Source organism: Crinia signifera, chromosome 1 (assembly GCF_055691185.1).
Source record: "Crinia signifera chromosome 1, ASM5569118v1, whole genome shotgun sequence".
NCBI lineage: Eukaryota > Metazoa > Chordata > Amphibia > Anura > Myobatrachidae > Crinia > Crinia signifera.
This window is the reverse complement of record NC_139217.1, coordinates 193,464,803-193,492,153: the sequence shown is the minus strand read 5'-3', so window position 1 is coordinate 193,492,153 and position 27,351 is coordinate 193,464,803. Positions and strand designations below refer to the sequence as shown.

General features: G+C 42.8%; 1 protein-coding gene across 1 annotated transcript in view; it reads left to right on the top strand.

Moving 5' to 3' along the window:
* Positions 1 to 27,351, top strand: part of SMARCAD1 (SNF2 related chromatin remodeling ATPase with DExD box 1) — a 114,563-nt gene that overhangs the window by 45,427 nt on the left and 41,785 nt on the right. Inside the window, exon 9 of the mRNA XM_083179101.1 lies at positions 11,670 to 12,067. Within this exon, the coding sequence (XP_083035227.1) occupies positions 11,670 to 12,067 (398 nt within the window). The remainder of the gene's footprint in view (positions 1 to 11,669; positions 12,068 to 27,351) is intronic.

Genomic DNA, 27,351 nt, shown 5'->3' with positions numbered 1-27,351 from the left:
ATTACAATTCAAGCACAAAATCTTATACAGCTAGGAAAGCATTAGATATAATTATGGCATATACAAGACAATAAGTAGTATTATAAATCTTAATTTAACTACTTTGCTTGTTATCGAATAAAATGTTATAGCGGTGGCATATGTGGTAAGGGGTAACACCTGCTTTTGCTGAGTATCAAAAAGTACAATATATGTAGAACATTTTATAAAGTGTAGTGAGAGATTTCTGTGATTTGGTCAAAGGGAAACAGTGACATTGTTCTTTCTAAATTTTGTTCTGGTCTTGACTTTGAAATTGTGGACGCAGTCCTGGTACTCAAGGTATGACTACTTTGTGCTCTTAAAAGAAAGTGAGCAAAGAATTTGTGAGAAGATGCTGATCCTCCACACGTGCAGGTTAAACAGGCTACAGGAACAAAAAGGAGGTAATGATTAAATGATTGTGGTTTGTTGGGTAATTTGGTAGAAGAGAGGCCATTTTACATTGACAGAGGTAATGGAGGTTTTGCAAGTACCCATTTATTTCAGCGTAAAATTTCAGTGCAGAAGTAAAAATTACACGGGGGAACATGACGTTTTTTTTCTTGCCAAGCATTTAAGATCAATTTACATGCACTCGCAAGTCCTCTTTGCTGATTAGAACTTCCCTACAGTATAGATGAATTGGCTCCGGTTTTCAAATTTAATGAAAAATTCTAAAATTCGATTATTTTCTCAATTTGAAGCACCTTAGGTCGCTATACTTAACAAAGTTGACATAGTGTTGCTTTTTTTAAAACTACCTTCTTCCAACAATAACAAGAATTTGTATTATTTGTGATAATGTAGCTTATAGTCATGTTTGAGACAAATAACACATCCATATATCCTCATTAAGCCTCTGAGGAATACTGCAATGTGCAGTTGAAACTGCCTGAGGTGTCGCTATCTGCGGTGGTGTTTCTAGCACAGGTCTGGCTTGCATATCAGTGCTGATATACAGACCACACTGTGCTAGAAGCACTACAGCAGACAGCGACACCCCAGGCAGGGAATAGGAACTGCATGGGTTTTCACAATGGCGGGTGCTAGAATGAACACTACAGATGTCGGGCCATGTGTGTGGGGTTTTTTTTTTTTCATACTTTGAATTAAAATATGTTGGCTTCTGAATGCTGGTTCTGTTGCTTTTCCTGCTGAAGGAGGGTGAGTGTGAATTATTTTTTTTTAATTGTACTGTGTACCGCAGAAATTCCTTACATAACAATAGGTGTTCTTGAGTGCGGTCTTCAACAATTAATCTGTAAGTCCTCACTAGTGCTGGGAGGGGGACATATGCATATCTCAAAAGAATGAGCCAGTGGAAAGAATAAGCACAATAATACCCGAGTTCCACTGATTTTTGTGTGAGTTGTTGTGGTTTTTTTGTTTTGTTTTTTTAAGGACACCGTCACCGCAGACTCGTACAAAATCCCACACTGGGTATTGTGAGGCTATTACATGTAGCTGTAATTAAACTCTGTATGTCAAGTTTACATTAAGAAGATTGCTATATACATTTTTTGGTACTTGTGTATTATCACGGCGCCCATCGCATACCATAAGGCACACGATGCGATATCGAGCAATGTTGTACAATGTCATACAATTTTAAAATTGTATGACATTGTATATGGCATACAATACGATGGGATGTGATTAAAAATTGTATAAGCAACCTAATGGGTGCTTACAATGTTAAATGCACCCTAATGTGTGCTTACAATGTTAAATGCACCCCAACGCCACCCCCCACTATAAACGTGAACCTGCAGCGGTACACGTCCTACGACCTTTTCATACCCCCACTATCCACATCGGCGTGGAGTTGATTTTATAAAGTGTGGCGAGCCACCGAGCCCGAAGCCTGGCGAGCGCACGCGCATAACTTCACAGGTATACGCGTCCCCTCGCGGGGCTCGCTGCGCTCGCCACGCTTCCGGCTCGGTGGCTCGCTGCGCTCGCAACACTATATAGAATCAACTCCGCGCCGACGTGGATAGTGGGGGTATGAAAAGGTCGTAGGACGCGTACCACTGCCCCTCGCGGGCTCGCTGCGCTCGCCACGCTTCGGGTTCACGTTTATAGTGGGGGGGTGGCGTGGGGGTGCATTTAACATTGTAAGCACCCATTAGGGTGCTTATACAATTTTTATTTGAATAGGGGGTCTAAAATCGCATCGCATCCCATCGGGTGTATGCCATGCGATGCGGTAAAAACATTGCGCGATCAATATCGGGGGCGCCGTGATAATACACAAGTACACTTTTTTTTTTTCTTTTTAATAACTACATCTGAGTTATCATATTAATTGGGATAAATTGCAGATCCCGAACATACAGATGAAGCAGCCTTCATCTTTGCAGGGGCTGGTGGTGGATTCGCCACCTTGCTGCCGGTCCCCACTGCGTTCCCCCACCTCATGCTCCACCCCTCCTAACCCTGTCCGTCTCCCTGAAGCGGAGATGGGCAGAGTTCCCGTCCCCCAGCCGACTGGAAACTGGGACGCGCGTGTGTGTGTGGGACGCTCGCGCGTCCCAGTCAGATGTAGCGCTGCTCACCAGTGGGGGTGGTCTGTCGAGCCCCGGCGCTGAATGAGCGGCGCTACATCTGTATTAGCTAAAAAGGATCCTTACGATCCTTACCTTTCTAGTGTGCATCTTAGTAGTTTTTTTAGGAACAGGCTATTGCCTAGTGTTGGTGGCACATACTGACGACTTGGCTAAAGGAATTGCATTGAAAAGGAAAACAGTTGCAATATATTTGGAGTATCTGTTCACAATGGGTATTTAATAGGAGGATGAATCTAACTAAAATAAGTCACATAAGTTAATCTTAAAGTATTGCCTCTGAAAAGGACAAATGGTGATAGGTTTAAGGGGGATATAATTATATTACTTATACTACCCACGTTAATTGAACCTTTACGAATAATAATATATACTAACATAAGCAAACATTTAATTAAGAATTCAGTAAGCATAAATATGAATGGCTCACATAGATGTGCTTCTGGAGACGACTTATGCTGGGTACCAACTTAGGTGCCCATTTATCATTAAATATTTATGGCTTATTCCCACAAAAACATGGTTCCCTCCATTTCTGACAAGAACTGCAACACCCAGGGGTTTCCATAGAGGTGCATTTCGCTCAGATTTACCAAAATATGAAGACTTAAAGCACTCCCAAGCTTGGCACTTGCAGCGAACACCAAGATGGGCACTTTGGTCCATTGTAGACTATAAGCTACAGTTCACAAAAGATAACTGGCAGAGGGTTTCTTAGGGAGTCATTGTCCCTAATGATGTAGATTGGTACATCCTGCCATAATAATCACACACTGCAATGCACTGCAATGTGTCTCTGTACTCTAATATTCTGACACTATAGCATTAAGTATGCATGTATTGATGAAAAGACCACTTACCAAGCTGCCACTGAATATGGCCGTCCAGATATTGCTAATAAATTTAAATTTGCCCATCCAATTGCGGGTGGATTATAGCTTGCCGACAGTCAGGATTCCAACAGTCATTAGTCCAACGTCGGGGTCTCGACTGCCGGGACTCAGACAGTGGGGAAAGCACAACAAAGCCCCTTGCGGACTCTGCGCTTGCCTCGCAGCGTCTGCCACCTTTTCTATTCTTCCTCTTTGGAGTCTTGGATGAGAATAGCCCATCAGTTGGGATCCCGACGTCGGTGTAATGACTGTCGGGAGGTTATCCGGTACTGCCAATTGTGATGTCAACGATTGACTAATGTCACCGCTTAACGTGTTGACCTTACTCAGCCAAATGTACCAATACATCAGCTGTGCTGCTGGGCAATGCCATACAGTATGTCTGACCAATATCATTCACATACATATTTTTTTTGCACACCCGAAATATAATGAAATCTACTGTATTTCAGATAGCATGTACCCAACCAACTGTGATTCCTCTGTGATCAGAAGCCACATTCTATGTTTGAGTCTGGGAATGTGTTGCCTGAACCATAAATATCCAGTAGGTTCCCACCTTCAAAAATGTTGACTAGTCACATTGAGGGGCTAATACAGCATGGATCCACTGATGTGAGAATTTTGCATTGGCTTACGAGGAACGCACAAAGAGTCTAAATTAAATTGATGTGACACTTGTATACTGTGACAGTCTGTATACGGAGCAGAACCGAACTTGTATAGGAAAAGTTATGTCTTCTATATTTTTGCACTTTATACGTCTTTATTCAGCCTAAACTACCATTGTGGAGAAGTTGCCCATAGCAACCAATCCGCTTTGAAGTAACATTTATCAAGTACATTCTATAAAATTAATATGTGGGTCACGTTATAAAGTTTTGGTCCTATGCCACGATTTCTGGGTCCCATATTATGCTTTTAAGCTCCCCCTGTCCCTGTTTTGTCACTACAATTCCTCTTAAGGGGGCAGAAGAAAGTAAGTGGAGGTAGAGAGGGGGGCTTCATGGAAAAAGAGGAAATTAGGGGAGGGTAGGCGCAGTAGAGGGAGCGGTGGGAGCAAGAATAAGAAAGCATGTCAGAGCGTGTCAGGGAGAGAGGGGTTACAAATAGAGTGAAGGGGTGTCGGGGAGAGAGCGAGAGATACAGTGCCATGTAGAGTTAGTGAGTGCTGGAGAAAGAGCAAGGGAGGGATGTCAGAGTGATGGAGAAAAGAGGGGAAGCATTGGAAAATGTGGGAAGTAGAGAAAGAGGCAGAGAAAGAAATTAACAGTATGATGTAGAGGCGGGTGGGGAAGGGTTGAGAGAAAGATGGGGCAGGGGGGAGAAAGGCTAGAAAGAGGACAAGGGGTAGAGCGAAAAAGAGGTGAGACAGCTGGCGGGAGAGAAAAGGTGACAGGCGTGCAGTGAGAACAAAAGAGAGGAGAGGGAAAAGGGGACAGGAAAAGCGCAAAAACAAGGAAAACGATGGTGGGGGTAGAAAAATAGAGGGGGATAGTTGTGACAGAGATAATTGAAACAGAGGGGGTGAGTGAGAGGGGTGTGAGGTGACGGGCTGTGTAGAGAGGGTTTAAGGCAAGTGGGGGCAAAGTGATGGGCTGCGACGAGAGGGGGCTAGGTGAGGTGAAAGGAAACAAGAGGGGGGTGGGGAGTGGAGGCAGCATCGGGCGAGTCTCCCGGTCATCGGAGCAGGACCTTCCATCTCTCTAGCTGCTGCTCTCCTTGTCCCTGGCCGCCAGCTGCAAAATGAGGGTTCTGTAGCAGCTGTAAATTTTAATTTGTGTATATGCTAAAGTGTCTGAAAACCTGCACACCACATGCATGGAAAAAGTCAGCAGATAAACAAATAAACACAGACTATTATGACTGTTAAGGGGCATACACATGTCACGATTTTTGCCTATTTTGTAAGCAATCTGTCTAGATCGCTTAGAAATTAAGCACAAATCACTACACTACAGTGTGTACACCCCATGGTGTTTCCCGCTCCCACATGTCACCACCGCTAGCTCAGATCTTTAAGCCCATACAGGTAAAATCTAGTAAGATCACCTACAGTAGCAAGTGCATACAAAACATTAGGTTGGCACACATCGCTATTTGTGTATGGGCGCATCTATCTATACACAGGGAAATCGCAAACATTAGATTGCTTAGCACACATCGCTAAGCACACATCTCAACATGTGTTTGGGGCTTTACACCCAAGAAGATAGGGCCTTATTTTAGTTCACTCTTAGAGGCAAATTCCTTCTTAGCTGGACAAAACCATGTGCACTGCAGGTGGGGCAGATGCAACATGTGCAGAGAGAATTAGATTTGGGTGGGGTTTTTTCTTCAAAGTGAGATCTATATTGCAGTGTAAAAATAAAGCATTCAGTATTTTTCCTGCACAGAAACAAAATAACTCACCCAAAGCTAAATCTCTCGTGCAGCGAACGGGGGGAAGCCACCGGAGTAGACAGACAGCTGGACGGTGTATGGTTAGTAGGGTGACCCTACTAACCATACACCGTCCAGCTGTCTGTCTACACCGGTGGCTTCCCCCTGTTCACTGCCCATTACGTCCACTATTTTATAGTGGTTGTCTTTTTTGCAGTCAAAATCTAGTCAGATTGCCATTGCTCTCAAGAGAGAACATTGGTCAGCACATATCACTGGTGCATCTTTTGTGTGTCAGCGATGTGTGCTCCCATCATCGCATGTGTACAAGAATTTAAATGTCTGTGGTGTTTTTTTTATCCATGTGTTTTTCTTTTGCTAGTTCAGTATTTATACCGATTTCTGTCCAAATGTTAAAGCTATTGAAATAGAAACAAAAAAGACTTGATTTTTTTTGTTATATATTTCAGTGTCCCCTTTAAATTTACTACAGCTTGAAACTTAAATTAACGATGCTTCTGAAACTGATGTTGAGCTTGGTTTTTAACTGAGGTCCAGTTGAGAAATTAATGCAGAAATGACATCACATAGTGTGCCCGGGTTTTGATGTTCCGGGGAATAAGTATCCGGTTGCTATCTACGCAAACACTACTAACCAAAGGACTGGGCTGAGAAACCAGAGCAATGGGCTGAGAAAAATGCATGCATGCACACACATAAATATATGGAAAAATCAAATGAGACCCATTAAAAGGGCACTTGATCACTATGGCCTGTATGTGACTAGTCAGCCTATGAGGATTTGGAATTGTAAAGGAGGAATGTAGCACATAAACATTTTTAATGGATGATTGACTTATGCTTGTGTAAAATGCAGCCTCAAGTGTCATTGCAGAATATGCAACAAATGTCCCAAGTGGTATAGATTTAGTGAATATTTATGGTTAACTGGAACGGGAGGTTAGTGGGAGGGGTTTGATAGTTTTAGGGATAGAAAGAAAAAACAAACCATGATGTGCCAGGATTCTGACCATCATGAACCCTCTTTTGGTCTCCAGACTGTATGACAGGATTTCTTGATGAACCCATTTAAAATGGGGCCACATGTACTTTTCTGTTTATGGAGAGCATTGGTGGTGCTTATAGTTATCTAAACATTTTCACTTCTTGCCCTGCTAAGTTGTCTTTTAATGGTAGTCACACATAGAACAGCAAGCAGGCTCTTCTAGGTTTGATGAGCAGTTAATGCACACCAATCCCATCTAATAAATCACTCAGTGGAGTTGTTGTCGGACTGTTTTTGATTAATCTAGCTGCTTACACCATAGATTGAAATCGTGCAAGCTTTTAATCAGCAGTTAATTACATGTTTTGATGATCAGTCTGAGTTCATGATCATGCAGTAAGTGATTTTACCGATTAATGCAATTCACGAATGTTGGCGTTCCATGCTGACATTAACGTAGATGCTGCTACTAACAAAACATTAGCAAGCCATTGTGGTCTCTTTCATAGACACTAAATTCTCCTCTTGTAGCCATGTTGGCAATGATTCTCAATAATGAGGAGTGTTATTTTTTATAAAAGATCCTTACCCTTCTGAGGTTTGCATAATAAATGCTTGAGCCAAGCCTGGTGTTAATGGAAATAAAACAAGTCGAATCCACGGCTGTTTTTGCTGATACGCCCACTTTTTGTCACTGGACAGGCAGGACATTATATTTCGCCTGTAGAGTATCAGACCGGAAAACGGGATGGGATTCGGCACTGGTTTCCACCTATCAGGATTTTCGGTACTTATGTAGTATCTGGGCGTCCGATTTAGAAATCACATCGCATCGCATGCGACCAAATCGTATGCGATGCGATGGTCAAGATTTTTCCATAGGATTCAATGTTAAAATGGTCTGAGTCCATTTTAACATAGAATTCAATGGGAAAAAGGGGTCCTTTTCCTTTCCCCACTATCCAAGTGGGCATGGAGTTGGATATAAACCTGTGGCGAGCGTAGCGAGCCACCGAGCCCGAAGCGTGGCGAGCGGACACAGAATACTTTTTAAGAAATATGCGTCCCCTCGCGGGGCTCGCTTCGCTCACCACGCTTCGGGCACGGTGGCTCGCTGCGCTCGCCACGCTATATAAAATCAACTCTATGCCCACATGGATAGTGGGGAAATGAACAGGACCTTCTTAACATTAAATCCCATGCAAAATCGCATCGCATCTGATTGTATGCCTTAAGGTAAGGCATACAATCACAAAATCGGACGCCCAGATACTACATAAGTACCGGATTTTCTGACAGTTGGAACCCTAGATTGAATACTGCCCTATGCTTGGAAGCAGAAAAAATGGATAACCGTAAGGGTCTGGGTGACTTTGACAAGGACCAACTGTATTGGAAACATGACTAGGGGCCTTATTCTGATCGGTGCGGCCGGATCCGAATATGCGGCCAGAACCGTGTGTGCGAAACCCCGCCTTCCGTACGGATCGCCAACTCCGTCCGTACGCTGTAAGAAGCTGGCCAAACGGACCGCACGTGTATTTTTCATGTAATACGCCTCCTCCATCTCAGGGAACCTCCCCCATCATTCGATGGTTGCAGACCATCGAATGCAGGACCGAGTGGTCCACCAGCTCCCGCAACCTCAGACCACACGGACTTTTTTCCGTGCAAAAGCAGGGATCTGGGCGGGCAGCTGACATCCGGCGATGTCATATGTCCACCCCCTACACGTGCGTCACGGCCGCATTACCATACGTACGCCCAGCGTTTGCATGAGAACGCCCATGAAACGCGGGGCGTATGCATATGGTAATGAGCCCAAATAGCCCTTCACGATTGTATCAGATGTCACATCTAATTTGGCCACTTTTCAGCTGCTTTCTCAGCTCCATTTTTCGGAATTGGGTAAAAAGTGTCCAAATTGGACAAGTATATGCCAGCTTTTTAATGTTGACTACCTGGACACACAGTGCATAATCGCTGTCTGCATAGTCCAAGACTGATCAGAGTCTCCATGCTGACTCCTCTCCACTACCAAAGGCAATTACAGTTGGCACATAACATGAGAACAGGACTAGGTTATGAACGTAACCTCCACAACAGATTAGTTAAAACCAACATTGTAATAAATTAAGTGCCTGGTAATCCCCCCAAAATTGTATTGCTTTCAGTGCACCTGCGTTCCTAGTAGGTTCCTCATTTCTGGAGGTAACTTTTTATTGGCCCCATACAGTTATTCCACTATATATAGGGCAGTCCTTGACATGCAACTCCAAATTTGTTGTGTATCAAATAGTATGTCCCTGTTGCCTCCTTTACATAGGCAAGACAGAGTGCAGCTTCAAAGAGCATATTTATTTTATTTTATTAGCAGTTTCTTATATAGCGCACACAGATTCCGCAGCGCTTTTACAGAGAATATTTCACCATTCACATCAGTCCCTGCCCCAGTGGAGCTTACAATCTATATTCCCTACCACATGTACATGCACACACAGACATTCTAGGGTTAATTTTGTTGGGAGCCAATTAACCTACCAGTATATTTTTGGATTGTGGGAGGAAACCGGAGTACCCGGAGGAAACCCACGCAAGTACGGGGAGAATATACAAACTCCGCACAGTTAGGGCCATGGTGAAGACACTAGCAACTGATGGTAGCGACCGTCTAGTCACTAGACACTTCGCTCTGGCTCCTCATAATATTTCCTGCCTAAAATATTGCATGATCCATCACTTCCCAGAAGGGGTACGTGGTGGTGATTGCAGCCGTAAACTACTCCAGTGTGAGGCCCGCTTGATCTTGCCATTAGATACTTTAATTCCTGTAGGTCTGAACACATTTTTTTTGGTAGTCTGAGCCTTCAGTGTTGAATTTTAAATGATGAATCTGCTAGTATTTTTATATGCTGTGTCATACTGTTTATACACATAACACTTCTTATCTCATCTTTTTTTGGTTTTCTTTTTGAATTGGAATTTTATTGGTTACTATTAGGTATACTTTTCCTGTTTTAGGGTGGTTGCTATGGTGATGTGACCATGTTATGCCGGCAGGCGTCAAGAGACGCCGCCTGATGACATAACATTGGTCAATGCATCCAGATTGCGGAAGTGATCCCACTCTGGCTGCATGGGGGTAAGCGTTTCATGTTCTATTACCCCAGGGGTAGGCAATAAACGGCCCTCCAACTGTTGATGAACTACACGTCCCAGCATGCCTTGCCTTAGTTTTGCTATTTGGCCATGCTTAGATTGATGCAAGGCATGCTGGGATGTGTGGTTCATCAACAGCTTGATGATGTATTAGCCCAGCCCTGTTTTAGCCTGATGACAATACTTATAACATAGTGACACATTAGATAAGGTCCGAGATGTGTTTTCCCATCCCCCAGGATTGTACATTTTGATTCTAATATCTGCATAATTGGATGTGGCCTTATTTAACTCACTGACCCCCCCCCCCCCCCCTTTGACTAGACCATAACTTGCTGAATATACCCTGAATTTTGTTATCAATCAAGTACTTGCTTGTCCAATCTGGTCTTAAATGTATTTCATTTATATGCCATCACACTTTCACAGCCCTCACAGTAGAGAACGCCTTCCTTATAATGGTAAGAGACCTCCCATCCTCTAGTTTAAGGGGTATGGGTCATAGGGTTGATGAAGGACAAACACTAAAGCTCGGCAGGTCTTAGTTCGACACATGAAATAGGTCGACAATGGGAAGGCTGACATGAGTTTTGGAATTTTTTTCTTTTTTATTTGTCCTTTACTTTGACGTAAGTCAACACAGGCACTGTATCAGTGACCACGTCCCCTCACATGGTTTGCTGCTATCACCATGCTTCGGGCACGTAAGGAAAGTTAAGGAAAAAAAACATTGCTCCTGATATTGTTGCTTATTGTATGTTCATTTAAGAGGCTATCATTTTTCTACCACCTGCTTATTGGAATGTATAAATCTGTAAACAGGGTATTACCTTAAATTAATGTTTATAAATTGTTATGCGTAATTAATGATTGCATAGCCTCATATCCACTTTACCTCCTCTCAGCAGCAGTCCCTTTGTTAATACAGAGCTTACAAACCAATAACTCGGGAGAAATATGCTGCCCTGATTGGGCTGTTTCTTCAGCATCCTGTATGGTCCTACCCAGGGTGTCGAGGTTTCAGAAGCGGTAATTCTGTATTACTAGGCTTGTGGTTTTTCTGACAGCAGCATGTGCCATGTGTGAACCAATAACATTTCAGGTTGTTCTGACTACAGCAATATTTGTACAACTGACATGTTCTGTCCCTCATGCATAAATAAATGTTTATATATTGCTTTTGAATTCTCATGAATTCAACTGTCTGCAGTTTTAAACTGAAATTTTCTCATTTTATTTTTAATTTTAGCAGAAATTCATTTTTATATTTTCATCTTTTTAAGCCTCCAACCGATATTTTGTCACAAAATAAATGTTTAGTGTATATTAACGAAGTAGAATGGCCACAATTCCTTTATTACACTGTGGGCGGTATTCAATTGTTTTTCTCCAGCATTGCAGTTTGCTGTTCCCAGGGATTGTGAACTGAAATGCACAAATGCATTGCTAAACCTGACTATAATAAGCGCGATATGTGCAAAAAAATAAATCAATTGAATATAGCCTTACGACCTCCCATAATTTTAGACAGAGATCAGGTGCGATATAACAATTGAATACCACCCTGTGTGTCAAACATCACAAAAAACAATAGAGACTTTTAAGTAGAAATTGTACTAAAACTTTTTGTTCTGTAAACAGATGTTTTGCAGAATGCTTCCAAAAACGATGTGTCAAACGGCAAAGGAGCTTCCGTAAGTCACAAAAAAAATTCTAAAAACAGCACCAAAGTGAAGACAAACCAGAAATCCAGTGCTGCATTGATGCAAAATGGCTTAAAGAAAAAATTTAAAGGCAAAAAAATTAGCAGCTTCTTTAAAAGGGACTCAGACAGCGAGGAGTCGGCTTCGGATGCAGGCAGTGTTTTGGATGAAGACTACAGTAGTGGTGATGAGATAATGGAGGAAGAATACAAAACCAAAATAGTTAACTTCCTGCAAGATGCTTCTCTGGATGAGCTCTCTCTGATACCTCAGTGCTCTCTTAAGAAGGCTCAGAAGATTACTGAGCTCCGGCCCTTCCATTCTTGGGATTCTCTGGTAAGTTTTCAGTGTACAGTCATATACATATTTTTTTTTTTAGTTTGTAATATTCCTTTTATGCTTATAGGCAAGAGGTGTCTACAATCTAAGGAGGCATAGATGGGTGGCCTTTCACAGAGCAAGCTAACACTACATTCACTTTAAGCCAATAGCAGATCATATAGTGTCATATGACCTAATGTTGAATAAATTAAGGGGTGATTTTCCTGAAAAACCCAAGCTGATTGGCTGGCAATGCTGTCACTCATTCAGCAGCATAGAAACTTGGTTCAGAGCTCTGCTGAAGCAGACATTAGAGCTTGCACTTGGGAAGGAGAACATTGCCAGTCTGTTCTGAGGTATTTTAGCAGAAAAATCATGCAGGAGGCAAGAATGTGGCAGGATTTCTACTTCACCAGTGACTTCTTGAAGAAACAGCTGCAAGGGCAGCTCCATGCTTACAGATGCCAGCATGAATTTTTGACGTTAACACCTAAAATTTTTTGCAGTTTTTTCCCCATTTTACTGCATGCCTGTCACCTGTGTTCTGCAAGTGAATCTCTCACGTTCCTTGTGGTTACACAATGCTGCCATTTTCAGTGTCAGACGTTTACTTAGTCACTTTTTTTTTTCTTTTTCTTTGCTTTGTGAAATGGGAAGTTTCACTGAACTTGGTAAGTAACTTCAGGTTACATCTACATGTGTTTTGTTAAATGAATGTATAATAAATGTGTATTTGTATAGTAAATTTTTGTTTTAATTTTTGCTGCTACTTTTTGAACTTTATCTCTGCACTTTTTTTTTTCTTAACTAACTACATAGTTTTAGGCCTTGGTGAGCATAATACACTATTAAATATATATTAGTTTTGCAAAATATTGAATTGTAGTTTCTGAAAGCCGCTATAATTTACCCAAAAATGAGAAGAAAAGTAGGAAGTGCTGCAGTGGGCATGTTTTCTAGGCATTGTGGGTAACCAAACCGATACTTCACTATTCCATCACAAAAACATAGAAGCATTTTTGATGTTTTAAAACTGGGGACGGAAAGAGGGTACAGGAGAGAGGTAATTGCTAAAGTTGCAGTAAAGATTCACAAGCTGCTCTTTGCTCACAGAACAATCGTTTTGCCTGAAGCTTTTGGCTGCTCCTGCAACATCTGTCTGATTGGCAGCTCACAGCCAAACTTGTTTGACTTCGCCTCAGCTAATTCTGTGCGAAAGTATTTGCTAACGGGCTGCTTTTTCCACAAATGGCTCCTCACTTTTTTTTTTTTTTTTACTCCCTTTGGCAATAAGATAATGTGCATGTTGTACTGACCTGTACTGTATTGAAGGTTTTTTTTTTTCTTTTCATTTGATTAAGCATGTCTCTCATCGCCAACGCCCAAATATTCTTTAGACATGTATGTGCAGCAACCAGAGAGTTCTTTCAAATGCACAAAAAAATAATAATTACACCTCAGCAGATGTTATGGTGCCAAGACATGAATACAGATTATTTAATGTGTTTGTATGAGTGTATTTTCTAGTTTTAACTAGATTTACTTGAGTTACTTTATATTTGGAAGAATACATAAAATTGTTTGAGTCTAGTGGTTATGTTCCCTGTGGTGTGAGATTTGCTTATACATGTTGAATGAAACACTGCTGTTTCAATTTAGATCAGATCATATTTCACAATGTTTTCTTCTGGAGTATTGGACACACAACCTGATATATTTACATTCTAACATAGGCATTTGTGTTGGCTATTTTTATCTTGAAATGAATAAGCGGAAAAAATAAACATGTTTAGCAGTTACACATCAGGACTGAGTTATATTACCTGTATGGTTGTATGAAATGATAATGTGCTATAGTCCATTATGTTATGGTAACTTGTTCCTTATTGGTTGTCATATAAGCTTTAACCTCCTATTTGCCAGTTATAATAAAATGGCAGCAGGGTGGTGTAGTGGTTAGCTCTACTGCCTCCCAGCATTAAACTCATGGGTAATGGTCCATTGCTTCATCTGTGTGGAGTTTGTATGTTCTCAATCCCACATTTCTAAATCTTTATGATGGGTTCTTTGGGATTTCTGCAAATTTACCCTTTTGTATGTGCTTCTATGTTAAGGTGCCCATACATGGTCCGATGTGCGTGTGCGATTAGATGTGTGCTCCCGCGCACATCCCATTGCAAAGCACATAAAGTATGTGCTGCCTGTACTTTTTAAACTAGATTGCATTGCATCTAGTTCAAAACGAACGGTGCTCATCGCGCAGTGTTTGGGCGGCATTAGGGACTTGTTGTAGGATCCAAAAGTCTTCATATAATCAAACATCTCAGTTGTGTTCCAATCAGACTTATCAATTTGTATGATATAAGCTAGGTACTGTACACACTACATTATACAAATGTATTTTATTTTTTTCTAGTTTGCTAATCTGGTGCTGAGGCACTTTTATTGTGTAGCGAGTCTGATTGTTTCCTATTTGGATAATCAATCATGGCCACAAACGCTCTTTCATACATGAGATTTGTCATCCAAGACGGATAAGGTCCATACACACTGGGCGATTTCTGCCCAGTCTGTTTGGACAACGATGTTGGGGAGAATCACTGGGCTGAAAAACATTTCATAGTAGGACGCTTTGGAAAGCCGTCCAATCCATCGTTCATTTGCTGGTAATACCAGCAGATGAGCAGCCAGGCCCCGGTGATGATGGGGAAGCGCACATCAAAGCGGCTTTCAAGCTGAAAGCAGCTCAAACGAGTAAACTAAGTGGCTAAGTCGCCCAGTGTTTATTGTCAGTATCATGCAGTGTGTTTGGCATTCTGAATTAACCCCTTCAGTGGCAATCCCGAGAATTTTCCGGGCTGTGCCTCAGTGCCCAGTCTGGCAAGCCCGGCAAATTCTCGGGATTGCCACTGTTAACAGCCGGGCTCCCTCCCCTCCAGGTTTGGTATTAAGTCCCCGGCACCGGCTTATGATAAGCCGGCTGCCGGGGACAGGGACGCGGCGCTGGGGGCGCAGGTCCGGGCAGACGCTGATTGACAGTGCAGCGGCGCTGCCCGGACCCAGGAAGGCAGTGGTGTGGTTTTTTTTTTAAGGGCGCACTCACAATAAAAAAAAACTTGCCCAGTGGGGAGCACTCCCAAAAAAAAACCCACCACTGAAGGCGTTAACTGACAACGCTCAATTTCTATTTTCCTACCCAAAAGGAAGAGGACAAAGTCACGGAAAAACGTGTTAAATGTGGCCAGTTAATACAGAATGTCAAACACACTGCATGATACTGGCAAGATTGAGGACAAGAACATGTGCTGAACTAGGCTCCCTGTGTAAACAGCTTTGCTATAGTGTCTTTCGCAAAAAATTCGGTTTTGTGACCACTTTTTGATCTGCTTCTTGCTACTGTACATTGCGGCACACTAACGAGGACAAATAGCAGTTCAGTGTTTAGCAGTTTAGTGCAAATGTCAGGGAATGTGCTGTGATAAAGGGCAGAAGATATAGGGTGTGGTATAGGGTTCCGACAGTCGGGATCCCGACTGGCCTGACCCAGACAGCTTGGTGAGCGCAACAAAGCCCCTTGTGGGCACGGTGGCTCAATATGCTCGCCACCTATTCTATTCTCCCACTATGGGGGTCGTGGACCCCCACGAGAGAGAATAGCCGGTGGCCGCTGGGCCCCTGTGTGTCTGGGTTTTTACTGTCGGGATCCTGACTGGCACCCGAAGATATCAGCAGTTGTGCTATTCTGGGGGTAGGTCATGGCAAAAGGTGTGCTGTTATGGAGAGAAGGAAGTGGCAGTGGGTGTGCTGTAATGGGGGAAGGAGATGGCAGCAGTTGTGCTATCCTTGGGGGAAGGAAATTGCAGTGGGTGTCCTGAAACGGAGGAAGAGAGATGGCAGCAGGAGGGAACGAAATGGCAGAGGGTGTGCTAAAATGGAGAAAAGGAGATGGCAGCGGATGTGCTGTTATGGAGGGACGGTGATGTCAGCGGAAGTGCTGTTATGGGGAGGAGAAGATGATGGCAACAGTTGTGCTGTTTATGGAGGGAAGGGAGATGGCAGCGGTAGTGCTAAAAACAGAGGAAAGGAAGTGGCAGCGAATGTGCTGTTATGGAGGGAAGGCGATGGCAGCAGGAGTGCTGTTATGATGGGGAGGAGATGGCACCGGGTGTGCTGTTATGGGGATAAGAAGATAGCAGTTGTGCTGTTATGGAGGGAAGGGAGATTGCAGCGGGAGTGCTGAAACAGAGGAAAGGAGATGGCAGCAGAAGTACTGTTATGGTGGGAAGGAGATGACATAGTGTGTGCTGTTATGGACATAAGGAGAATGCAGCGGGAGTGCTGGAAAGGAGATGGCACTGGGTGTGCTATTCTGGAGGGCAGAAGATGGCAGCAGGAGTGCTGTTATGGTGGGAAGGAGATGGCACCATGTATGCTGTTATGGAGGGTAGGAGATGGCATTGGATGTGCTGTTATGGTGGGAAGAAGATGGCAGCAGGTATGCTGTTATGAAGGGAAGGCGATGGCAGCTGGTGTGCTGCAATGGAGGGTAAGAGATGGTTGCAGATGTCCTGTTATGGAGGGAAGGAAATGGCAGTGGGTGTGCTGTAATGGAGGCAGGGAGATGTCACCGGGTGTGCTGTGATGGCAGTGGTTGTTCTATAACGGCGGGAAGGAGATGGCAGGGAATGTGCTGTGATAAAGGGAAGAAGATAGCAGCAGTTGTGCAATTCTGGGGGGGAAGCCATGGCAAAAGGTGTGCTGTTATGGAGGGAAGAAAATGCCAATGAGTGTGCTGTAACGGAGGGAAGGAAATAGCAGTGAGTGTGCTTTAATGGAGGGAAGGAAATAGCAGCAATTGTGCTATTCTGGGGGGAAGGAAATGGCAGTGGGTGTGCTGAAATGGAGGAAAGGAGATGGCAGTGGGTGTGCTCTTATGGTGGGAAGATGTCAGCAGTAGTGCTGTTATGATGGGAAGGAAATGGCACCGGGTGTGCTGTTATGGAGGGAAGGAAATGGCAGAGGGTATGCTGAATCAGAGGAAAGGATATGGCAGTGGATGTGCTGTTTATGGTGGGAAGGAGATGGCAGCAGGAGTGCTGTTATGGTGGGAAGGAGATGGCAGCAGGAGTGCTGCTATGGTGGGAAGGAGATGGCAGCAGGTGTACTGTTATGGAGGGTAGGAGATGTCACCTGGTGTGCTGTTATGATGGGAAGGAGATGGCACCGGGTGTGCTGTTATGGTGGGGGAGAAGTTAACTGCAGTTGTGCTGTTATGGAGGAAAGGAGTTGGCAGCGAGAGTGCTGAAACGGGGGAAAGGAGATGGCATGGGGAATGCTGAAACAGAGGAAAGGAGATGGCAGCGGGAGTGCTGAAATGGAGGAAAGGAGATGGCAGCGGGAGTGCTGAAACGGAAGAGAAGGGGGGAGGGTTAAGAGAACATTATGGATTATAAGTAAATTAGTTTTCAGAAATGTGATGGTCTTCCACTGGGATGTAACTGTAAAGCTTTTTTTTTTAAATGATTTTTTCCACATTTTATAGATGTTACTGTATAACCTTATCCTAAAAAGGCTGTTGTGTTTTCTGTAACCATTTTATAATTATTTACTGGCAATACAGCGTATTTATCTTTGACAGTGTAAAGTGTCATAAGTATGACATAAAATTACATTGTATGCTTGTATATACCTGTAAAAGAAACTTAAGTGATCCCCTTATTACCCTTATAGTGATCTCCACTGTTGCTAAAATTGCGTATAGAAAATATTTCTTCTAAATTACCACATTTGAAAAGTAGTTAAATAGGGTTTGGTTTCTAAGAAATGATTGAAGTTAAACTTGAGTGACTATTCACCATCTGTTTGTATAGGATAAATATGTATTTTCAAGTTTAGGCAGTGTGCAAATTATAACCCTTGAGATAAAAGAATCGAATAAATAAAAGTCCTAATTACCTTGAACTGCCTAACGGCTTTGTTTTATATTTTTTTTAAATAGTACATATCCTTGTAACTTTTTATAATTTCTTCTACGGTGTTTGATGCTATTTTAACCTTAAGGGTAAAAAATGTATGATTCTGATAGACTTTATTTTGCTGTACATCGCAACACTGGCATCAATAGCATCTTTTGCACATTTTGCTATTGAAACTTTGCGTTCCTAGTGGCTGCACCATCTCGAGGGATTGTATGCAGATTGTGTGCACACAAATGTGAAATGCGCGGTCCCGCAGGTTGGATGATTAGTCCTCTGATCAGACGTGCTGCATCAGTTGGGATTGGGAGCCGATTGCTTGTACTTTAAAGCACATGCAATTGGTCATTTAATGGCTCATACAACTGGTGTCATTTTGTGTGGCAGTTTTCAGAAAGGTTAGGTGCATACAATGAATAACGAGACGACCGGTCTTATGCAGTAACTGGATTGTACGATGGATTGTGAATACGTTGTGTGTATAAAAACCACCAAGGACTGCCAGGGAGTTGAAGGGAAAGTTGGACACAATCATGATTGTAAGCAGGTCTTTCTGATGGCCACCTTAAGGATGAACATTAAACATCACCAGGTCAAGGGGGAGGCAATTGCACAGCCAGGTAATGCTAGTTCTATGTGAACTTGAAACCTGGCCTTGTTTTCCATTGACACTTGGGGGGGTGGGGTGGTGGGAGAGAAAGGTGAAGAGAGTGGTAATAAGTTTAATTATATAAAGCTTTTCCCACTGTTATTGATATAATGAAATCAGCAGTTAGAATGCTCCTGCTGTGCATGGGGTAGCCATTATCTTGGCTTAACTGGCAATGCCTAGTCATAACTATTGCCAGCCAGCAGTTGATGTTGGGGTGCAAAAATGCTTCATTCCGAAATATACTATGAACATACCAGAGCTTCACATTGTTGTATGGCTGGCCCACAAAGACACTGATCTGTTTTGTTGAAAACCGAATCAATTTGTAATGATATTGCCTGTGTTGTTTGTACCACTCAATACACAAACTGAAGTTGCCCAATATGGTAAGAGATGTAAAGTATGCACAGCCCATTGAGTTATTTTGATCAAGAAGCAGGTTGAATTTTGGAGTTCATTTATTTATACTTAAACACCTCTTTGGCCTTGAACTTTGCACAATTTTAACAATTGCTGTGTTTTTCATGTAATTCAACTTTGACATCTTAGACCATGTGTGGCTTGTGAAATATTAAGCAATTTAAATGCTTTAATCATGGAATCTTTTCCAAAAATACGATTCATGTAGGGCAAGCATGTCCAAACTGTGGCCCTCCCGCTGTTGTGAAACTACACATCCTGGTATGCCTTGCCATAGTTTTAGCATTCCCTTATATCAAAACTGTGGCAGGGCATGATGGGACTTGTAGTTTCACAACAGCTAGTGGGACATAGTTTGGACATGCCTGATGTAGGGTCTCACAACCTTGCTGTCCATAAGTATAGACAAACCAGGGCAGGGCAGCTGTTTAAATATTAACCCCTTCCTGACAGAGCCAGTTTTTGCGTTCCTGACAGAGCCAGTTTTTTCAAATCTGACATGTATCACTTAAGTGGGGATAACTTTTTTTTGCTTTTACTTATCCCAGTGATTTTGAGATTGTTTTTTCGTGACACATTGTACTTCAAATTAGTGGTAAATTTGGGTCGATACAGTCTGTGTTTTTTTTGTGAAAAATACCAAAATGTCGTAAAAAAATGGAAAATTTAGCAATTTGCAAAATGTAAAATTTTCTGCTTGTGAGACAAATAATCATACCACTCAAAATAGTTAATAACTAACATAGACCATATGTCTACTTTATGTTTCCATCATTATTTCAACTTCCTTTTAATTTTTTTGGACACTAGGAGGCTTACAATATGAATAGCAAATTCTCAAATTTTCAAGAAAATTTCAAACACTGATTTTTTTAGGGACCAGTTCAGTTCTGATGTGACTTTGAGGGACTTGTATGTGAGACACCCCCATAAATGATACCATTTCAAAAACTGCACCCCTCACAGTATTCAAAACAGCATTTTGGAAGTTTGTTAACCCTTTAGGTGTTTCACAGGAATTAAAACAAAGTGTAGGTGAAATTTCAAAATTTCATTTTTTTTTGAAATTTTAATACATTTTTCTAAGGAACACAGTACATTTTACTAGAGAAATGTGACTAAAAATTGATTCCCCCAATTCTTTTGTTTTCATAAATATCCTATATGTGGCCCTAGTGTGCACGTTGACCAAACCACAGGCTTCATAATAGAAGGAGCACCTACTTGATTTTGGAGCCTCCTTTTTATGAGATTATTTTTTAGGCACCATGTAGGTTTCTAGGCACCATAAGATGCTAAAAGTTAGGAACCCCCCCACAAGTGACCCCATTTTGCAAACTACACCCCTCAGGGAATTCATCTAGGGGTATAGTGTACATTTCAAACCCCCAGGGGTTTCACCAATTGTGGTACAACTGGGCAGTGAAAATGAAAAATTAAATTTTTTACACAAAAATGCAGTTCTGGCTCAAAATTTTTCTTTTTCAGAAGGTATGAAGTAGAAAAAGCACCCCAAAATCTGTGCCCCAATTTCTCCCGAGTACGGCAATGCCTCACATGTGACCAAAAAATACCATTTGGGTGCATGGCAGGACTCAGAAAGGAAGGAGTGATTTTTGGATTTTGCAGCTCAGATTCTGGTGGAATGTTGGTGGGTGCTATGTTGCATTAGCAAGACCCCCCAAGCACCAATACAGTGGAACCCCCCCACAAGTGACCCCATTTTGCAAACTACACCCCTCAGGGAATTCATCTAGGGGTATAGTGTACATTTCAAACCCCCAGGGGTTTCACCAATTTTGATACAACTGGGCAGTGAAAATGAAAAATTACATTTTTTTACACAAAAATGCCGTTCTGGCTCAAAATTTTTCATTTTCATAAGGTATGAAGGAGAAAAAGCACCCCAAAATCTGTGCCCCAATTTCTCCCGAGTATGGCAATGCCTCATATGTGACCAAAAAATACCAGTTGGGTGCATGGCAGGACTCAGAAGGGAAGGAGTGATTTTTGGTGGTGGAATGTTGGTGGGTGCTATGTCGCATTAGCAAGACCCCCAAAGCACCAATACAGTGGAACCCCCCCACAAGTGACCCCATTTTGCAAACTACACCCCTCAGGGAATTCATCTAGGGGTATAGTGTACATTTCAAACCCCCAGGGGTTTCACCAATTTTGATACAACTGGGCAGTGAAAATGAAAAATTACATTTTTTTACACAAAAATGCAGTTCTGGCTCAAAATTTTTCATTTTCAGAAGGTATGAAGGAGAAAAAGCACCCCAAAATCTGTGCCCCAATTTCTCCCGAGTACGGCAATGCCTCACATGTGACCAAAAAATACCATTTGGGTGCATGGCAGGACTCAGAAAGGAAGGAGTGATTTTTGGATTTTGCAGCTCAGATTCTGGTGGAATGTTGGTGGGTGCTATGTTGCATTAGCAAGACCCCCCAAGCACCAATACAGTGGAACCCCCCCACAAGTGACCCCATTTTGCAAACTACACCCCTCAGGGAATTCATCTAGGGGTATAGTGTACATTTCAAACCCCCAGGGGTTTCACCAATTTTGATACAACTGGGCAGTGAAAATGAAAAATTACATTTTTTTACACAAAAATGCAGTTCTGGCTCAAAATTTTTCATTTTCATAAGGTATGAAGGAGAAAAAGCACCCCAAAATCTGTGCCCCAATTTCTCCCGAGTACGGCAATGCCTCACATGTGACCAAAAAATACCATTTGGGTGCATGGCAGGACTCAGAAGGGAAGGAGTGATTTTTGGTGGTGGAATGTTGGTGGGTGCTATGTCGCATTAGCAAGACCCCCAAAGCACCAATACAGTGGAACCCCCCCACAAGTGACCCCATTTTGCAAACTACACCCCTCAGGGAATTCATCTAGGGGTATAGTGTACATTTCAAACCCCCATGGGTTTCACCAATTTTGATACAACTGGGCAGTGAAAATGAAAAATTACATTTTTTTACACAAAAATGCAGTTCTGGCTCAAAATTTTTCATTTTCAGAAGGTATGAAGGAGAAAAAGCACCCCAAAATCATCTGTGCCCCAATTTCTCCCGAGTACGGCAATGCCTCACATGTGACCAAAAAATACCATTTGGGTGCATGGCAGGACTCAGAAGGGAAGGAGTGATTTTTGGATTTTGCAGCTCAGATTCTGGTGGAATTTTGGTGGGTGCTATGTCGCATTAGCAAGACCCCCCAAGCACCAATACAGTGGAACCCCCCCACAAGTGACCCCATTTTGCAAACTACACCCCTCAGGGAATTCATCTAGGGGTATAGTGTACATTTCAAACCCCCAGGGGTTTCACCAATTTTGATACAACTGGGCTGTGCAAATGCAAAATTACATTTTTTACACAAAAATGCAGTTCTGGCTCAAAATTTTTCATTTTCACAAGGAATGAAGGAGACAAAGCACCCCAAAATCTGTGCCCCAATTTCTCCCGAGTACGGCAATGCCTCACATGTGACCAAAAAATACCATTTGGGTGCATGGCAGGACTCAGAAAGGAAGGAGTGATTTTTGGATTTTGCAGCTCAGATTCTGGTGGAATGTTGGTGGGTGCTATGTTGCATTAGCAAGACCCCCCAAGCACCAATACAGTGGAACCCCCCCACAAGTGACCCCATTTTGCAAACTACACCCCTCAGGGAATTCATCTAGGGGTATAGTGTACATTTCAAACCCCCAGGGGTTTCACCAATTTTGATACAACTGGGCAGTGAAAATGAAAAATTACATTTTTTTACACAAAAATGCAGTTCTGGCTCAAAATTTTTCATTTTCATAAGGTATGAAGGAGAAAAAGCACCCCAAAATCTGTGCCCCAATTTCTCCCGAGTATGGCAATGCCTCATATGTGACCAAAAAATACCAGTTGGGTGCATGGCAGGACTCAGAAGGGAAGGAGTGATTTTTGGTGGTGGAATGTTGGTGGGTGCTATGTTGCATTAGCAAGACCCCCAAAGCACCAATACAGTGGAACCCCCCACAAGTGACCCCATTTTGTAAACTACACCCCTCAGGGAATTCATCTAGGGGTATAGTGTACATTTCAAACCCCCAGGGGTTTCACCAATTTTGATACAACTGGGCAGTGAAAATGAAAAATTACATTTTTTTTACACAAAAATGCAGTTCTGGCTCAAAATTTTTCATTTTCAGAAGGTATGAAGGAGAAAAAGCACCCCAAAATCTGTGCCCCAATTTCTCCCGAGTACGGCAATGCCTCATGTGTGACCAAAAAGTGGCAGGACTCAGAAGGGAAGGAGTGATTTTTGGTGGTGGAATGTTGGTGGGTGCTATGTCGCATTAGCAAGACCCCCAAAGCACCAATACAGTGGAACCCCCCCACAAGTGACCCCATTTTGCAAACTACACCCCTCAGGGAATTCATCTAGGGGTATAGTGTACATTTCAAACCCCCATGGGTTTCACCAATTTTGATACAACTGGGCAGTGAAAATGAAAAATTACATTTTTTTACACAAAAATGCAGTTCTGGCTCAAAATTTTTCATTTTCAGAAGGTATGAAGGAGAAAAAGCACCCCAAAATCATCTGTGCCCCAATTTCTCCCGAGTACGGCAATGCCTCACATGTGACCAAAAAATACCATTTGGGTGCATGGCAGGACTCAGAAGGGAAGGAGTGATTTTTGGATTTTGCAGCTCAGATTCTGGTGGAATTTTGGTGGGTGCTATGTCGCATTAGCAAGACCCCCCAAGCACCAATACAGTGGAACCCCCCCACAAGTGACCCCATTTTGCAAACTACACCCCTCAGGGAATTCATCTAGGGGTATAGTGTACATTTCAAACCCCCAGGGGTTTCACCAATTTTGATACAACTGGGCTGTGCAAATGCAAAATTACATTTTTTACACAAAAATGCAGTTCTGGCTCAAAATTTTTCATTTTCACAAGGAATGAAGGAGACAAAGCACCCCAAAATCTGTGCCCCAATTTCTCCCGAGTACGGCAATGCCTCACATGTGACCAAAAAATACCATTTGGGTGCATGGCAGGACTCAGAAAGGAAGGAGTGATTTTTGGATTTTGCAGCTCAGATTCTGGTGGAATGTTGGTGGGTGCTATGTTGCATTAGCAAGACCCCCCAAGCACCAATACAGTGGAACCCCCCCACAAGTGACCCCATTTTGCAAACTACACCCCTCAGGGAATTCATCTAGGGGTATAGTGTACATTTCAAACCCCCAGGGGTTTCACCAATTTTGATACAACTGGGCAGTGAAAATGAAAAATTACATTTTTTTACACAAAAATGCAGTTCTGGCTCAAAATTTTTCATTTTCATAAGGTATGAAGGAGAAAAAGCACCCCAAAATCTGTGCCTCAATTTCTCCCGAGTATGGCAATGCCTCATATGTGACCAAAAAATACCAGTTGGGTGCATGGCAGGACTCAGAAGGGAAGGAGTGATTTTTGGTGGTGGAATGTTGGTGGGTGCTATGTTGCATTAGCAAGACCCCCAAAGCACCAATACAGTGGAACCCCCCACAAGTGACCCCATTTTGTAAACTACACCCCTCAGGGAATTCATCTAGGGGTATAGTGTACATTTCAAACCCCCAGGGGTTTCACCAATTTTGATACAACTGGGCAGTGAAAATGAAAAATTACATTTTTTTTACACAAAAATGCAGTTCTGGCTCAAAATTTTTCATTTTCAGAAGGTATGAAGGAGAAAAAGCACCCCAAAATCATCTGTGCCCCAATTTCTCCCGAGTACGGCAATGCCTCACATGTGACCAAAAAATACCATTTGGGTGCATGGCAGGACTCAGAAGGGAAGGAGTGATTTTTGGATTTTGCAGCTCAGATTCTGGTGGAATTTTGGTGGGTGCTATGTCGCATTAGCAAGACCCCCCAAGCACCAATACAGTGGAACCCCCCCACAAGTGACCCCATTTTGCAAACTACACCCCTCAGGGAATTCATCTAGGGGTATAGTGTACATTTCAAACCCCCAGGGGTTTCACCAATTTTGATACAACTGGGCTGTGCAAATGCAAAATTACATTTTTTACACAAAAATGCAGTTCTGGCTCAAAATTTTTCATTTTCACAAGGAATGAAGGAGACAAAGCACCCCAAAATCTGTGCCCCAATTTCTCCCGAGTACGGCAATGCCTCACATGTGACCAAAAAATACCATTTGGGTGCATGGCAGGACTCAGAAAGGAAGGAGTGATTTTTGGATTTTGCAGCTCAGATTCTGGTGGAATGTTGGTGGGTGCTATGTTGCATTAGCAAGACCCCCCAAGCACCAATACAGTGGAACCCCCCCACAAGTGACCCCATTTTGCAAACTACACCCCTCAGGGAATTCATCTAGGGGTATAGTGTACATTTCAAACCCCCAGGGGTTTCACCAATTTTGATACAACTGGGCAGTGAAAATGAAAAATTACATTTTTTTACACAAAAATGCAGTTCTGGCTCAAAATTTTTCATTTTCATAAGGTATGAAGGAGAAAAAGCACCCCAAAATCTGTGCCCCAATTTCTCCCGAGTATGGCAATGCCTCATATGTGACCAAAAAATACCAGTTGGGTGCATGGCAGGACTCAGAAGGGAAGGAGTGATTTTTGGTGGTGGAATGTTGGTGGGTGCTATGTTGCATTAGCAAGACCCCCAAAGCACCAATACAGTGGAACCCCCCACAAGTGACCCCATTTTGTAAACTACACCCCTCAGGGAATTCATCTAGGGGTATAGTGTACATTTCAAACCCCCAGGGGTTTCACCAATTTTGATACAACTGGGCAGTGAAAATGAAAAATTACATTTTTTTTACACAAAAATGCAGTTCTGGCTCAAAATTTTTCATTTTCAGAAGGTATGAAGGAGAAAAAGCACCCCAAAATCTGTGCCCCAATTTCTCCCGAGTACGGCAATGCCTCATGTGTGACCAAAAAGTGGCAGGACTCAGAAGGGAAGGAGTGATATTTGGATTTTGCAGCACAAATTCTGGTGGAATGTTGGTGGGTGCTATGTCGCATTAGCAAGACCCCCAAAGCACCAATACAGTGGAACCACCCCACAAGTGACCCCATTTTGCAAACTACACCCCTCAGGGAATTCATCTAGGGGTATAGTGTACATTTCAAACCCCCAGGGGTTTCACCAATTTTGATACAACTGGGCAGTGAAAATGAAAAATTAAATTTTTTTACACAAAAATGCAGTTCTGGCTCAAAATTTTTCATTTTCAGAAGGTATGAAGGAGAAAAAGCACCCCAAAATCTGTGCCCCAATTTCTCCCGAGTACGGCAATGCCTCATATGTGACCAAAAAATACCAGTTGGGTGCATGGCAGGACTCAGAAGGGAAGGAGTGATTTTTGGATTTTGCAGCTCAGATTCTGGTGGAATGTTGGTGGGTGCTATGTGGCATTAGCAAGACCCCCGAAGCACGGTGAAATGATGAACCTAATAATCCATAGATGTGTGGTATATTTTAAAACACTCCTTTATACATAGGCCGGGTTTGTCGGGGCAAGTTTCACAGTGGAAAATTGTTTCCTTTCTTATTCCCTTTTTATAGCAAACTTTGCACCTTTTTTGTGTCCTGCCCTTTCTTGCAGTGGAGGGGATTTCGTTCGGAAAATGCTGCCCTGGTACAATACGGGGGCCAGTACTAGAAGTACTGGGGCCCTCTGCCTGCTGGTTCCCAAATACTAGGCCCTTTATGACTTCCTCTTGAAAGTGCATAAATGTCCCCCTCTGGCCGGTAGAACGGAATAGCACGTAAGCGTTATACAGTGCCATCTGGATGATATACACGGCCAGCTTCTTGTACCAGATTTTTGTTTTCCGCAGGGCACTGTACGGCTTCAGTACCTGATCTGAAAGATCCACTCCGCCCATGTACCTATTGTAATCCAGGATACAATTAGGTTTTGAGGTGTGGGTACTGGTACCTCGTACAGGGACGGAGGTGGTACTGTCTCCGTGAATTGTTGTCAGTATAAGGACATCCCTCTTGTCCTTATATTTGACCAACAACATATTTTCGGTGCATATTCCCCTGCTTTCACCCCTTCTCATTACTTGGGCAATGTGCGTTTTTGGGAGGCCTCTTTGGTTCTTGCGCACAGTACCGCAAGCTGCTGTACCTCTTGAACCAAGGGCCTTAAACAGGGGGATGCTAGTGTAAAAGTTATCCACATAGAGGTGATAACCTTTATCCAGGAAGGGGT